Source organism: Mustelus asterias, chromosome 20 (genome assembly GCF_964213995.1).
Source record: "Mustelus asterias chromosome 20, sMusAst1.hap1.1, whole genome shotgun sequence".
Lineage (NCBI taxonomy): Eukaryota > Metazoa > Chordata > Chondrichthyes > Carcharhiniformes > Triakidae > Mustelus > Mustelus asterias.
The window spans coordinates 23,950,086-23,967,122 of NC_135820.1; the positions used below are offsets into that span (position 1 = coordinate 23,950,086).

General features: G+C 44.2%; 1 protein-coding gene across 5 annotated transcripts in view; it reads right to left on the reverse strand.

Annotated features, from left to right (window-relative positions):
* stx16 (syntaxin 16) overlaps positions 1 to 17,037 on the reverse strand; it is a 54,910-nt gene that overhangs the window by 12,434 nt on the left and 25,439 nt on the right. For 2 of the 5 annotated variants that reach the window (XM_078236337.1, XM_078236338.1), the window contains exons 2-3: positions 8,502 to 8,609; positions 5,071 to 5,211 (exon numbers count right to left, since the gene is read on the reverse strand). In XM_078236337.1, the coding sequence (XP_078092463.1) occupies positions 5,071 to 5,211; positions 8,502 to 8,609 (249 nt within the window). Of the gene's footprint in view, positions 1 to 5,070; positions 5,212 to 8,501; positions 8,610 to 11,402; positions 11,456 to 17,037 lie in introns of those variants that run through there. The other 3 variants (XM_078236340.1, XM_078236341.1, XM_078236339.1) reach the window with 2 other exon arrangements.

The following is a 17,037-nucleotide window of genomic DNA, read 5'->3' on the forward strand; positions in this document are numbered from 1 at the left end:
CTTTCGTTTCTTAGTAAGGGAAGTTAGCAGGGATGTCAGTGCAGGCAGTGCAATGTTCCTCCTGTGGGATGTTTGAGGTGAGGGACACCATTAGTGTCCCAGCTGAGTACACCTGTAGGAAGTGCACCCAATTCCAGCTCCTTGAAGACCGTGTTAGGGATCTGGAGCTGGAACTGGATGAACTCAGGATCATTCGGAAGGCAGAGACAGTTATAGATAAAAACTACAGGGAGGTTCATACTCCTAGGAATGAGGATACTTGGGGTGACTGTTAGAAGGGATAAGAAGCAGTCAGTGCAGCGATCCCCTGTGGCCGTTCCTCTGTATAACAAGTATACCATTTTGGATACTGTTGGGGAGGACGACTTACCAGGGGTAAGCCATGGGGTACAGGTCTCTGGCACAGAGTCTGTCCCTGTTGCTCAGAAGGGAAAGGGGGGGAGGAGTAGAGCATTAATCATTGGGGACTCCATAGTTAGGGGGACAGAGAGGAGATTCTGTGGAAGCGAGAGAGACTCATGGTTGGTGTGTTGCCTCCCAGGTGCCGGGGTCCGTGATGTCTCGGATCGTGTTTTCGAGATCCTTAAAGGGGAAGGGGACCAGCCCCAAGTTGTGGTCCACACAGGCACCAATGACATAGGTAGGAAAAGAGATGGGGATGGAAGGCAGAAATTCAGGGAGTTAGGGTGGAAGCTTAGAGCTAGAACAAGTAGAGTTGTTATCTCTGGTTTGTTACCCGTGCCACGTGCTAGCGAGGAGAGGAATAGGGAGGGAGAACAGTTGAACACGTGGCTACAGGAATGGTGCAGGAGGGAAGGATTCAGATACCTGGATAATTGGGGCTCATTCTGGGGTAGGTGGGACCTCTACAAACGGAATGGTCTTCACCTGGACCAGAGGGGTACCAATATTCTGGGGGGGAAATTTGCGAATGCTCTTCGGGAGGGTTTAAACTAATTCGGCTGGGGAATGGGAACCTGAATTGTTGCTCCAGTGTACAGGAGGATGTGAGTGGTGAGGTCATGAATAAGGTTTCAAAGTTGCAGGAGTGTACCAGCAGGCAGAAGGGTGTTTTGAAGTGTGTCTACTTCAACGCCAGAAGCATCCGGAATAATCATAGAAATCATAGAAACCCTACAGTGCAGAAGGAGGCCATTCGGCCCATCGAGTCTGCACCGACCACAATCCCACCCCACATATTTACCCGCTAATCCCTCTAACCTACGCATCCCAGGACTCTAAGGGGCAATTTTTAACCTGGCCAATCAACCTAACCCGCACATCTTTGGACTGTGGGAGGAAACCGGAGCACCCGGAGGAAACCCACGCAGACACGAGGAGAATGTGGAAACTCCACACAGACAGTGACCCGAGCCGGGAATCGAACCCGGGACCCTGGAGCTGTGAAGCAGCAGTGCTAACCACTGTGTAATAAGGTGGGTGAACTTGCAGCATGGGTTGGTACCTGGGGCTTCGATGTTGTGCCCATTTCGGAGACATGGATTGAGCAGGGACAGGAATAGTTGTTGCACATTCCGGGGTTTAGATGTTTCAGTAAAATCAGGGAAGGTGGTAAAAGAGGGGGAGGTGTGGCATTGTTAGTCAAGGACAGTATTACGGTGGCAGAAAGGACGTTTGATGAGGACTCGTCTACTGAGGTAGTTTGGGCTGAGGTTAGAAACAGGAAAGGAGAGGTCACCCTGTTGGGAGTTTTCTATAGGTCTCCGAAAAGTTCCAGAGATGTAGAGGAAAGGATTGCAAAGATGATTCTGGATAGGAGCAGAAGTAACAGGGTAGTTGTTATGGGGGACTTTAACTTTACAAATATTGACTGGAAACGCTATAGTTCGAGTACTTTAGATGGGTCAGTTTTTGTCCAATGTGTGCAGGAAGGCTTCCTGACGCAGTATGTAGATAGGCCAACAAGAGGCGAGGCCACATTGGATTTGGTACTGGGTAATGAACCAGGCCAGGTGTTAGATTTGGAGGTAGGTGAGCACTTTGGTGATAGTGACCACAATTCGGTTACGTTTACTTTTGCGACGGAAAGGGATAGGTATATACCGCAGGGCAAGTGTTATAGCTGGGGGAAAGGAAATTATGATGCGATTAGGTGAGATTTAGGATGCATAGGATGGGGAAGAAATCTGCAGGGGATGGGCACAATTGAAATGTGGAGCTTGTTCAAGGAACAGCTACTGCGTGTCCTTGATAAGTATGTACCTGTCAGGCAGGGAGGAAGTGGTTGAGCGAGGGAACCGTGGTTTACTAAAGAAGTTGAATCTCTTGTGAAGAGGAAGAAGGAGACTTATGTAAAGATGAGACATGAAGGCTCAGTTAGGGTGCTTGAGAGTTACAAGTTAGCCAGGAAGGACCTAAAGAGAGAATTAAGAAGAGCCAGGAGGGGACATGAGAAGTCTTTGGCAGGTAGGATCAAGGAAAACCCTAAAGCTTTCTATAGGTATGTCAGGAATAAAAGAATGACTCAGGTAAGATTAGGGCCAATCAAGGACAGTAGTGGGAAGTTGTGCGTGGAGTCCGAAGAGATAGGAGAGGCGCTAAATGAATATTTTTCGTCATTATTCACAAAGGAAAAAGACAAAGTTGTCGAAGAGAATACTGAGATACAGGCTATTGGACTAGGCGGATTGAGGTCCATAAGGAGGAGGTGTTAGCAATTCTGGAAAGGTGTGAAAATCGATAAGTCCCCTGGGCTGGATGGGATTTATCCTAGGATTCTCTGGGAAGCTAGGGAGGAGATTGCAGAGCCTTTGGCTTTGATCTTTATGTCGTCATTGTCTACAGGAATAGTGCCACAAGACTGGAGGATAGCAAATGTTGTCCCCTTGTTCAAGAAGGGGAGTAGAGACAAACCTGGTAATTATAGACCAGTGAGCCTTACTTCTGTTGTGGGCAAAGTTTTGGAAAGGATTATAAGAGATAGGATTTATAATCATCTAGAAATACGGTTTTGTGAAAGGTAGGTCGTGCCTCACAAACCTTATTGAGTTCTTTGAGAAGGTGACCAAAGAGGTGGATGAGGGTAAAGCAGTTGATGTGGTGTATATGGATTTCAGTAAAGCGTTTGATAAGGTTCCCCATGGTAGGCTATTGCAGAAAATACGGAGGCATGGGATTGAGGGTGACTTTGCAGTTTGGATCAGAAATTGGCTAGCTGTAAGAAGACAGAGGGTGGTGGTTAATGGGAAATGTTCATCCTGGAGTTCAGTTACCAGTGGTGTACCGCAAGGATCTGTTTTGGGGCCACTGCTGTTTGTCATTTTTATTAATGACCTGGATGAAGGCGTAGATGGCTGGGTTAGCAAATTTGTGGATGACACTAAAGTCGGGAGTTGTGGACAGTGTGGAAGGATGTTGCAGGTTAGAGGGACATAGATAAGCTGCAGAGCTGGGCTGAGAGGTGGCAAATGGAGTTTAATGCGGAAAAGTGTGAGGTGATTCACTTTGGAAGGAGTAACAAGAATACAGAGTACTGGGCTAATGGTAAGATACTTGGTAGTGTGGATGAGCAGAGAGATCTCGGTGTCCATGTGCATAGATCCCTGAAAGTTGCCACCCAGGTTGATAGGGTTGTTAAGAAGGCGTACGGTGTGTTAGCTTTTATTGGTAGAGGGATTGAGTTTTGGAGCCATGATGTCATGTTGCAGCTGTACAAAACTCTGGTGCGGCCGCACTTGGAGTATTGCGTACAGTTCTGGTCGCCGCATTATAGGAAGGATGTGGAAGCATTGGAAAGGGTGCAGAGGAGATTTACTAGGATGTTGCCTGGTATGGTGGGAAGGTCTTATGAGGGAAGGCTGAGTGACTTGAGGCTATTTTCGTTAGAGAGAAGAAGGTTAAGAGGTGACTTAATAGAGGCATACAAGATGATCAGAGGATTAGATAGGGTGGACAGTGAGAGCCTTTTTCCTCGGATGGTGATGGCTAGCACGAGGGGACATAGCTTTAAATTGAGGGGTGATAGATATAGGACAGATGTCAGAGGTAGGTTCTTTACTCAGAGTAGTAAGGGCGTGGAATGCCCTGCCTGCAACAGTCGTGGACTCGTCAACTTTAAGGGCATTTAAAGGGTCATTGGATAAACATATGGATGATATTGGAATAGTGTAGGTTAGATGGGCTTTAGATTGGTTTCACAGGTCGGCGCAACATTGAGGGCCAAAGGGCCTGTACTGCGCTGTAATGTTCTATGTTCATTTATACATATTCCAAACAACAAAGGTCCCAGCACTGATCCCTGTAAAATACCACTAGTTACTGACTACCATTCTGTAAAGCACCCTTCCACCGCTACTTTCTGTCTTCTATAACCAAGCCAGTTCTGTATCCATCTAGCAAGCACACTGCAGATCCCACGAGACTTTACCTTTTATACCAGCTTGCCATGAAAGAGTGGGAGTGGAACTTGCTACCACATTTAAGTGTTTAAGGTGAATAGCATATATGCACTTGAGGGGAAATCTAGGTAAGTAGGTGAGAGAGAAAGGAATAGGAGGATTGGTTGTCAATGTGAGATGAACAAAATAAAGTGGGAGAAAACTTATGTAGAGCGTTAATACTATCATAGGTCTGCTGGGTCAAATGGTCTGTTTCTGTGCTGTAGATTCTATGTTACTTTTAACATTCTGTTAACTGAGACTGCAAATTTTTGTGAGCTCAGCAGAATGGTTCAGCAATGCATATATGTGCAGTAGCACACAAGATGCACATCTACTACACAAATGAAATAAGCCATGCACACCCAGTTTAAAATGGCTATGGGCACACTTAAGACTACTAAAGCCAGTCAAAGCTCCAGCAGATGTTAGCAATGTCTAAACCGTGTTCATACATTTTGCCTGACAAATAGACACATTAAAAAATCTGGTGAGTGAGCAGAAGAGAATAGGTGGCTCAAGTGAAGAAGAATTAGAGCAGACTTTATAGCTATAACATTCTACAGAGGTTTCCAATTAAAATAGAGGCTCGATCATATCATAGATCATCCTGCTTCTGACTTCCAGATCCTCCATTTTATTAATGTTACCTCACTGCAGAAGTATACCAGACCTGAGTTATTTCTTGTGTGGTGATTTCTATTGCATGCTCCTCCTCACTGCTGTCATCCAGTGTCGGCCGGTTCAAATACTTGTCATGCAAACCAGCCAGTTCCTTCATCTTCTGTTTTATTCTGGTGATATCAAACTGAATCTTAACGGAGAGCAAGAGATAAAAAAACAAATCAACATTTCAATCTGCAACCTACCTCATTGACATACAATTTCTCCACATTCCCTGACAGACTACTACCTTGACATGTGCACTGATTTGAAACTCTCCAAACAGGTTTCCGTTCCTGCCATAGTTCTGAATCGGCCCTTATCAAAGTCCCATACAAGATCCTATGTGAATGTGACAAAGCTATCAGATTCTTCCTCGTTTTTCTTGACCTGCCTACAGCCTTTGACACATTGACCACACCATCTTCCTCCAATGCCTCTTCTCTGCTGTCCAATAGAGTGGGACTGTCCTCACCTGGTTCCATTCTTATCTCACCAGTCAGTCAATGAATCACCTGGTTTCTTTTCCTGCTCCTGCACCAACACCTTTGCTATCCCCTTCTATTTCTCATCTATATGCTGTTCCTCAACAACATCATCCAAAGACACATCAGGTTCCAGGTATAACCTGACAACACCCAGTTCTATCTCACCACCACTGCTCTTGATCCATTCACGATCTCTGAATTGTTGAACTGCTTGTCTGACATCCAGAAAGGTCTGCCAATTAAGAATTATAGGAAGGCCAAAGCCATTGACTTTTGGCTCCTACCATCAGCTTTGCTCCCGAATCACTGATTCCATTCTTCCAACTGGCCACTATCTTGAAGTTGAACCAGATTGATTACAATCTTGATGCCCTATTTGATCCTGAGCTCAACTTCTCAATCCCATTTCCTCTCTATCACCAAGACTGCCTACTTCAGTCACAATTATATTGTCCATCTCCTTCTCTGCCCATCGTCTACTGAAACCCTCATCTGAGTTTTTGTTACCTCCAGAAGTGGTCAGATGGTTCCCTTGGCTGGCCTCCCCATCGCCCATCGTCTGTAAACTTCAACTCACAAAACACTCTGTCTGTGGGTTTGCAGACAACACAAAAATTGGTGGAACTGCAGATAGTGAAGAGGATTGTTAGAGGATATAGCAAGCTATAGATTGGTTGGAGACTTGGGCGGAGAAATGGCAGATGGGGTTTAATCCAAGAGTGAGATAATGCATTTTGGAAGTCCAATGCATGTAGGAATTATAAAGTAAATGTAGAATCCTTAGGAGCATTGATAGGCAGAGATCTGGGTGTACATGTCCACCGATCACTGAAAGTGGCAGCACAGGTGGATAAAGTAGTCAAGAAGGCATACGGCATGCTTGCCTTCATTGGTTGGGGCACTGAGTAAAAACATTTGCAGGTCATGCTGCAGCTGTACATAACATTGTGTACAATTCTGGTCGCCACACTACCAAAAGGATGTGGATGCTTTGGAGAGGGCACAGAAGAGGCTTACCAGAATATTGCCTGGTCCGGAGGTATTGGCTATGAGGAGAGGTTGGATAAACTCGGTTTGTTCTCACTGGAACGGCGGAGGTTGAGGGGTGACCGGATAGAGAGTTACAAGATTGAGTGGCATGGACAGAGTGGATAGTCAGATGCTCTTTCCTAGGGTAGAAAAGTCAAGTACCAGAGACAGAGATTTAAGGTGTGGGGAGAAAAGTTTAGAGGAGATGCGCGAAGCAAGTTTTATTTGCACAGAGGGTGGTGAATGTCTGGAACGCGCTGCCCGGGAAGGTGGTGGGTGCAGATATGATAGCGACATTTAAGGGGCAACTAGACGAATACATGAATAGGATGGTGAAGGAGGAAAAATATACAGATGCGTACACATAAGATGGTTGCCTGGCACACAAACAGTCACCTGGGAAAGAGACATTAAACGGACACTGACTTTCAGTACAGACAGCCACCTGAGATTAAAACATAAAGGACAGACAGATATCCAAAGTTAAACACGCAGGAATCAAATCCTACAGGAAGCCAGCCAGGGCTTAAAGATAAGGACAATAGGGATAGATAATGAGATTAACTACAGATGGGATCGGGAATACATAACTGCAGGAAAACCAATTACTGTAAATTACTATATGAATAGGCCAAAACTAAAAACCATTGATAGCCACTGACGCAGGAAATGTATCCATTCCTAAGACAATGCGATGTTAACCTGTTCATGTCTGTATCTGTCTGTATTTGTCTATAACGATGTGTTAACGATCGATCACCTACTTGATTACAACGATGTGATAATGGCTAGATGTCCGGTCCATTTATTGTGTAAAGGGTATAAAGATGGACTGCTCCTATTGTCTCATTGAGGGAAGGTTTTGCTGCTTGTTAGTGCCTTTTCTCCACGAAGCTTCGTTAAAATAAAACTGTATTCTTGAAACCTTCAAGCCTGACTCAGTGGTACTTTTCCCACAACAGATGGCAATGGAAGGAAATGGATTCTGTAAGTGCATACGGTTTTAGTTTGAGGGCCCGTTCCTGTGTTGTACTTTTCTTTGTCTGCATCTTGACTTGCATCATGTCCCATTTCCTTATAATCCCAGTGTTCGTTGACTATCAGTTCCATCTTCTGTTTAAAATTCTCATCCTAATGCTCAAACTCTCTGAGATCACGCCACTTTATTTCTGCATCTTCCCTCCATTTCTCCGAGAACTCTTTGGTCTTCCAATGCTGCATCCTCAATTTTTATCATTGAACCAGTGACAGTTGTGCCTTCATCTGCCAAGGACCTACACTCTGCAATTCCCTCCCTAAAGTCTCCACTTTCATATCTCTTTACCCCCCCTCCAAGTTGTTTCTCTTTGACCATGTTTTGTGTCACCTGTCTTAATATCTCATTGTGGACTTGATGTCAGTATTTGTCTGATAACACTCCTGCATAGCACCTTGAAAACATTTACAATGTTAAAAGTGATATATAAATGCAAATTGTTGTTTTTGATCACAGGAAATTTCAACATTCCCACACGGAACATAACCCCGAGCAAGTCTGATTAGAGGATGTCTCCCTATTCCTTGTCAAAGACCGGCGCCACCCTTGCTCCGCCCCACCCCACCCGCATTCTGATAGGTCATAGGAAGCCTTGTTTTCCTTCATCTTCCTGCCAGAATTTGATTTGAGAGCGCCTCCCCACTCTGCAATAGCGAGGCCCTCCTCCAAGATCCACATTGAAAAAGGAAGTTTTCCTATAATCTGATCACCATCCCCTGCCTCCACCACCCTGCTCACACCCCTCACCATCAAAAACTCACTGGTTAAAGGGACCTTGAGCATTCCCTAACTATTATATGCACAATACCATGAACACTTAGCTAATTACCCAAGTAAAATTCCAAACCTGCAGAGACTACATCACCCAGAGACATATTAATCACTTACCTGTTCCACTCCATCCACCCATTTTGGAGGTAGTTTCTTGGTGACACCAATAGCAGCTTCTGGATCGAGGCTGATCCCAGACACCAATGCCATGCGATCATCGGCAATCTGTCAGCAAGACAAACACAGTCAGTGTACTCCTCCTACACAGCAGGTAAACACCTACACCACCTTCTAGCTGTGGAATTATTAATCAGCTCCTTTAACCTGTATTCTCTGATAGCTCCACAGAGAAGGTGCTAAACTTTGCAATGCAGTTTTCCCCAAATAAAGAATCTCTCTTGTCTAACCTTTTCTTCTTAACACCAGCTTATGTCAGCTGATATAGTCCTGACTTCCAAGGTCAATGAACAGGAGAGTGGATCAGAAAATATTTAAATAAAGTAAATCATAGTGTGGGGGACCAGGACAATGATTCAGTCTTCACTGGTTGGGCACATTCTACCACAATATTGCAATTAAGTCTACTTACAAAGGAAAGTGTTTGCTCCAGCTCCCAAAACACAGATTTTGTAAACCTGTCTAATTTGTCAGGGTTGGATCACAATCATTTAGATGGATGGGAGACAGCTTGGTTGTTGGCACCCTCGAAGGTATACCATTACATTAGGGAAGAAGTGGAGTGTCAGTCCTCAACTTATCTCCAAATATGTTTCAAGTCAGCAACATGATCACGAAGTCAATTTTGCCAAAACCCACAGAACACCGACACTCATTTTCCTGCCTGAATACAGCTCAAAATGCTGCTGCCAACCCCATTCCCAGAAACCCTCAAGGCTGTGATCACTGCGTCACCCTACCGACCCACCCTGTCCCCAATCCACTGGAGATTGAAGGTGGTATCTGTTGCAATAGTGCAGTCACAATCCCATTCACTTGCCCATTCAGTCAATGAAATGTTCCTCAGCTAGAAGGTTTCTCAAATTTGGGTCCATATACATTTTCCAGAGGGTCCACAAAATAACGTGAAACTGTTCAACCAAGCAGGGTGGGCAATCACCCAGGGTGCTGTGGTAAAGAGAAAGTAAATGAGAGGTAGCCAGAGGTTGGCTCGGATTCAAGCTGGAGGCAGGAGCAGAGTGCAGCAAACTTCACATCAACGATAAACAGACTCTGCAGCGAGATGCTTCACCCATTTCACCAGTATCAGTAAGCAAACTGATACTGGCTTACCTAAAATCATTATTAAAACATGATATGCAGCATTTTCATATTATGCACATGATTTGATACTGTCATTTAGATGGGGGGGATCCATGATTAACTAATTTGAAAAGGGGTGTTTTAACCCACTCTTTTGCTACACTACCGCTTCTATTTTAGAATCCAGCCATACTGCAAACATCCTTAATATTATAACAAACCATTTGTTTTGGTTTTGGATTAATATATGGATTTTAGTTTTTACTAATTCATCTTTGGGGCCACTTACCTGACTTAGATTAAGGTAATATTCTAGATTTATCGTTTCTGCCATTTAGACGCACCCTAAACAACCACCTTCTCTCTAGACTGGAGAGACTACACTTGAGGCTTTTCTCAATACTTGACTCCCTTTACATTGAGGTCCTTCCTGGCACCTTTTCCGAGCCTGTATTTGTTGTTATTGGAGTACGGAAAGCAGAGCTGAATCCAGTACAACTGTGCACATGTCAGCAAACTATACAGCTGCAGCGTCACTTCCAGAAACTCTGTCTTCAGTTGGCCAGTCCAGTGAAATATCCCTGCGTTTCAAGGCAGAGTGTGAAAGGTTCATCACCACCTGGTGGTGTTTTCAAAGGATTTCCTCGATCAATTTAATCTCATTCACTGACTATTCAGCTCAAGCAACATTCTGTCCACAAGGGGCAAAATAAGGATCTGTTAAAATATTCAGCCCAATACACAACGGAGTCCAGAGTCAGCAACATACTTGTAATATCAGAGGGCCTGTAGCACTCCAATTTAAAGTTAGAAAAGAAACAACAAAGGGCTGATAGAATGTTGGAATAAAAAGATGTGTGGGAAGAATGTTAGGAAAAAAAGGGATGTGGGGGAAGGATTTGCAACCTCGATTGGCTACAGCATTCAGGCACTATTACAACAACAAACATGGATCAGTGATATTAGGGAACATTATCTGAAAGGAGATCCATTATGATTCTGAAGGGAGAAGAAAATGATAACGTGGGGAGAAAGTTTGAAAGAGAGATCATTGATGGACCTCTGATGAGTGGAGCGAGCTGGAGCTAAGTAGTTTTTCCAAGTCAGGGAGAGAGGATACAGATCACAGTGCCAGGGATTGTCAGGAAAAGATACTGAGATCACAAAATGATTTAAAAGCAAGGACAAGGTTGTGAAATTTGACATACTGGGGAATGAAGTACCTGTGAAATTCAGCAAGAGCTGGGGTAATGGATATGGGGGAACTTCATATAGGCCTGAACTCAAGCTGCAGAATTCTGCAAATAATGGAGTGGAGCTACTCCCTGGTCCAGCATTTAAAGAAATTGTGGTGGAATGGTGAGCGTATGGGCTTGGGTTTCAACAGAATAGGGCATAAGTGGGTAATATTTAGAAGTAGATAAGTGTTGCTAACTAATGGAAAATACTAACATTGCCAGCTCACGGGGAAACAGAAAACAGCGGGAGCATGCCAAGCATCTGAGCACACTTATTAAACCATGTTGTAGGGTATGAGACAACTGTGTACGTCAAAGTAAACTCCCATTAACTGTTGATCCTCCAGAGATCTCTCATGTATTGTTTGTATGTGGGAAGTGGAGGTCTTAATCCAGAGTAAATATCTGAAAGAAATTTAGGAATTCCTGTTCAGTGGGAACTTTTAACAGAATATTACATTGGGGCCTAGCACAAAAAGGCTTGCCCTTTGTAGTTTACGAATGATAAAGTGGACAGTACCTCATCCAACTCCTGCAGCGATTGGTAGCATCCATCAAACCCCAGCCAATCAGGGAGACCAGAACAGAGGAAACAGACACAGGTGGTCAGATCAGACAGCGAGTAAAAAAAAACAGACAGTAAGTTAACAGAAACCAGCATCCCCAGTAAAGATGTAACCATGTGTCAGTGCAGTCACACCAGGTTTACTGGCAAAGAGCAGCCAGCTCAGTTAACTGGAGAAAATAAAACTAAAAATGCTTAAAGTTTAAAGTTAAAGTTTGTTTATTAGTGTCACAAGTAGGCTTACATCAACACTGCAATTAAATTGCTGTGAAAATCCCCTTGTTGCCACACTCTGGCGTCTGTTTGGGTACACTGAGGGAGAATTTAGCACGGCCAATGCACCTTAACTGGCACGTCCTTCAGACTGTGGGAGGAAACTGGAGCATCAGGAGGAAATCCATGCAGACACAGGGAGAACGTGCAGTCTCCGCACAGGCAGTGACCCAAGCCGGGAATCAAACCCAGGTCCCTGGCACTGTGAAGCAGCAGTGCTGTACAAAGCTGTACAAAACTGTACAATGAGATTAATCCTGGGACTTTCAGTATTCCTGTCTCATTTATAACAGAGAAGGGTTGAAGCTGCATAATTCACCTGCAAAATGAAAACTAGGATAACATATTAATCACGGACATTAACTATATTAACTATAACTCGGACGGCACAGTGGCTAGCACTGCTGCCTCACAGCGCCAGGGACTCGGGTTCAATTCCCGGCTTGGGTCACTGTCTGTGTGGAGTTTGCACATTCTCCCCGTGTCTGCGTGGGTTTCCTCCCGGGTGCTCCGGCTTCCTCCCACAGTCCAAAGATGTGTGGGTTAGGTGGAATGGCCATGCTAAATTGACCCGAGTGTCAGGGGATTAGTAGGGTAAATATGTGGGGTTACAGGGAAGAAGGCCTGGGTGGGAATGTAGTTGGTGTAGACTCGATGGGCCAAATGGCCTCCTTCTGCACTGTAGGGTTCTATGATTCTATATCCTCAATCACTTCTCAGAGAGTCTCACTAGCAACAGGAACATCTGGTGCTTGAAATGGGGTTCCATTCATACAGTACCTCATTACATCATTCAGAAATATCTCAAAGTGCTTCAGAAGAGCAGTTACTATTATATCGGCTAATGTAGTAGCCAACCTCCAAACAGCAAGATTATACATATATCACAAAATAAAAGATTATTGAATCAATTCTTTGATATTGCTGGTTGAGAGAAACATATTGGTCATAACATCCCACATTCCTACTCCACTGCTCAGTGACAATTCACTTAGAACCATAGAAAATTACAGCTCAAACAGGCCTTTTGGTCCTTCTTGTCTGTGCCGAACCATTTTTTGCCTCGTCCCACTGACCTGCACTTGGACCATATCCCTCCACACCCCTCTCATCCATGAACCCGTCCAAGTTTTTCTTAAATGTTAAAGGCATTTACCATTTTATCCGGCAGCTCATTCCACACTCCCACCACTCTCTGCGTGAAGAAGCCCCACCTAATATTCCCTTTAAACTTTTCTCCTTTCACCCTTAACCCATGCCCTCTGGTTTTTTTCTCCCCCAGCCTCAGTGGAAAAAGCCTGCTTGCATTCACTCTATCTATACCCATCAAAATCTTATACACCTCTATCAAAATCTCCCCTCATTCTTCTACGCTCCAGGGAATAAAGTCCCAACCTATTCAATCTCTCTCTGTAACTCAGCTTCTCAAGTCCCGGCAACATCCTTGTGAACCTTCTCTGCACTCTTTCAACCTTATTTACATCCTTCCTGTAACTTGGTGACCAAAACTGTACACGATACTCTAAATTCGGCCTCACCAATGCCTTATATAACCTTACCATAACACTCCAACTTTTATTCTTTTATACCAATTTATAAAAGGCCAATGTACCAACGGCACTCTTTACGACCCTATCCACCTGTGACGTCACTTGTAGGGAATTCTGTACCTGTATTCCCAGATCCCTCTGTTCAACTGCACTCTTCAGAGTCCTACCATTTACCCTGTATGTTCTACTTTGGTTTGTCCTTCCAAAGTGCAATATCTCATACTTGTCTGCGTTAAATTCCATTTGCCGTTTTTCAGCCCATTTTTCTAGTTGGTCCAAATCCCTCTGCAAGCTTTGAAAACCTTCCTCACTGTCCACTACACCTCCAATCTTTGTATCATCAGCAAATTTGCTGATCCAATTTACCACATTATCATCCAGATCATTGATATAGATGACAAACAACAATGAACCCAACACCGATCCCTGCGGCACACCACTAGTCACAGGCCTCCACTCAGAGAAGCAATCATAAGAACATAAGAAATAGGAGCAGGAGTAGGCCATCTGGCCCTTCGAGCCTGCCCCGCCATTCAACAAGATCATGGCTGATCTGAAGCGAATCAGTTCCACTTACCCGCCTGCTCCCCATAACCCCTTATCGATCAGAAAACTATCTACCCGTGATTTAAACATATTCAACGAGGAAGCCTCCACCACTTCAATAGGCAGAGAATTCCAGAGATTCACTACCCTCTGAGAGAAGAAGTTCCCCCTCAACTCTGTTCTGAACCGGCCCCCCCTTATTTTGAGGCTGTGCCCTCTAGTTCTGGTTTCCCTTCTAAGTGGAAAGAATCTCTCCACCTCTACCCTATCCAGCCCCTTCATTATCTTATATGTCTCTATAAGATCACCCCTCATCCTTCTAAACTCCAACGAGTACAGACCCAATCTGTTTAATCTCTCCTCATAAGCCACACCCCTCATCTCCAGTATCAACCTGGTGAACCTTCTCTGCACTCCCTCCAAGGCCAATATATCCTTTCGCAAATAAGGGGCCCAAAACTGCACACAGTACTCCAGTTGCGGCCTCACCAGTGCCTTGTACAGTTGCAGCAAGACCTCCCTGCTTTTATATTCTATCCCCCTCGCGATAAAGGCCAACATTCCATTCGCCTTCTTGATCACCTGCTGCACCTGCAGACTGAGTTTTTGCGAATTGTGCACAAGGACCCCCAGGTCCCTCTGCACAGTCGCACGATGTAATTTTTCTCCATTTAAATAATATTCCAATTTACTATTATTTCTTCCAAAGTGGATAACCTCACATTTGCTAACGTTATATTCCATCTGCCAGATCCTCACCCACTCGCTCAGCCTATCCAAATCTCTCTGCAGACAATCCTCCACAACCACTCTCTGGCTTCTTCCATTGAGCCAGTGTTTAATCCAATTTACTACCTCCCCATGTATACCCAGCGACTGAACCTTCCTAACTAACCTCCCATGAGGGACCTTGTCAAAGGCCGTGCTGAAATACAGGTAGACAACATCCACCGCCTTCCCTTCATCCACTTTCCTGGTAACCTCCTCGAAAAACTCTAATAGATTGGTCAAACATGACCTACCACGCACAAAGCCATGTTGACTCTCCCTAATAAGTCCCTGTCTATCCAAATATTTGTAGATCCTATCTCTCATCACACCTTCCAATAACTTGCCCACCACCGATATCAAACCTACTGGCCTATAATTTCCCGGATTTCTTTTGGAACCTTTTTTAAACAACGGAACAACATGAGCCACCCTCCAATCATCAGGCACCTCCCCCGTGAATACTGACATTTTAAATATATCTGTCAGGGCCCCTGCAAGTTCAACACTAGCTTCCCTCAAGGTCCGTGGGAATACCCTGTCCGGTCCTGGGGATTTATCCACTCTGATTTGCCTCAAGACAGCAAGCACCTCCTCCCCTTTAATCTGTAAAGGTTCCATGACCTCCCTATCTGTTTGCCCTATTTCCGTAGACTCCATGCCCGTTTCCTCAGTAAATACGGATGCAAAAAAACCATTTAGTATCTCCCCCATCTCTTTTGGTTCCATACACAGTCTACCACTCTGGTCTTCAAGAGGACCAATTTTATCCCTCACTATTCTTTTGCTCCTAACATACCTATAGAAGCTCTTTGGATTTTCCTTCACTCTGTCTGCCAAAGCAACCTCATGTCTTCTTTTAGCCCTCCTGATTTCCCTCTTAAGTAGCTTCTTGCACTTCTTATACTCCTCGAGCATCTGATCTGTTCCTTGCTGCCTGTACATTTCATACAACTCTCTCTTCCTCTTAATCAGTGTTACAATCTCCCTCGAGAACCAAGGTTCCTTATTCCTATTTACTTTGCCTTTAATCCTGACAGGAACATACAAACTCTGCACTCTCAAAATTTCTCCTTGAAGGCATCTTGAAGATTCAGTCAGAGTCCTGTATCTAAAGTAATAAATATCTTAAACCACTTGGTGACTTTGTCTGGCTACTTGAGTGGAACAACAGTATGATCAAAAGAAAAACATTGTGACAGCCCCGTAACACACATCTCCAACATTGCGGCACTCCCTCAGTGCTGCAGTACCAGCTAGATTATTTATTAGGCTGAGAATATTAAACATTCAAGAGTTGTTTTTTTTTACAAATAGAAGGGTTTACTGGTCAAGGTTGTCTAACATTCCACGGAGCCAAACCACCAATGACAGAATGTCAATTTGCAATTTTCAAATGGGACTCAAATGATCTGGAGAAGACCTGCTGAGTTTATTCAAAATTTTCTGTTTTCACTATAGGATAAGTTTACTGATGTCAGTCTCACAGCAGCAGAAACAATCAATACCTTTCATGCTTAGCAAACTGCTCCTTTCACTAACTTCACACTCCATGCTCAGAGGTTTGGCAGCTGGAAGTTAGACTTAACAGGTTTGATTACCGAAATATTTTTAGCTGGGTAACTCTCACAGATGTACCTATGACACCAGACTTGACCTCTCTCGACTCTTCTGTGCTATACAGCTTGCTAAACAATTTGTTCCAGCTCACTACCAGGAAACTGAAGCCACCACCGTCAGTGGTTCCCCAACAAAAACTCAGTTCCCTGGTCACCAACTCCCACCTGTTGCGAAGTCGGTGTGTGAAGTTGTACAAACTAAGTAATAGCATGATGGGAAAATTGGTCAACTATCTGGTACAATATAAGAACGGCTGACCAGGCTATTCCAAAATGCCTGACCTCTGTAAGGCCTGATAAGATTGACTCCTCATAACCTAGGGCTGTATGAGTAAATAAAACAAGATAAGGTCAGGGATGAAGGAGTCACCGACCTTCTTCTGTTACATCAAAGGACAAGATAAGGGTATGAATGATGAGACAAAGAGTTCTCGGAGGTCTGCAGGTTGTGCCATGATTAATGACATTGCTTATGATTCTATTACTGATCGAATCCCTGAATAAACTCAAGTCACGCAAACTGATAATGATTATGTATAAATACTGAACTGATTCTTTGTGTAAGCGCGGACTTGAGGAGGAATTAGCAAGTTGTACCAACTGCTCTCTGAATTCAAGTTTCAGCCAAATACTGCATGCAGTCTTTCACAAATAAAGACTAGTTATTTAGTCGAAACAAATTTTGTTGAGTTTTTCTATCAGTCAAGAAGCAGGAAAGTTTCCACTTCAACATTTGGCGCTGCGAAGCAGAAACCAATACAGTGGGTGAATTCCGTGGGGGACTGAAGAAGTGATCAAGCCGCAACCCGGAGGGAAGAGACAGACGCCGGCACA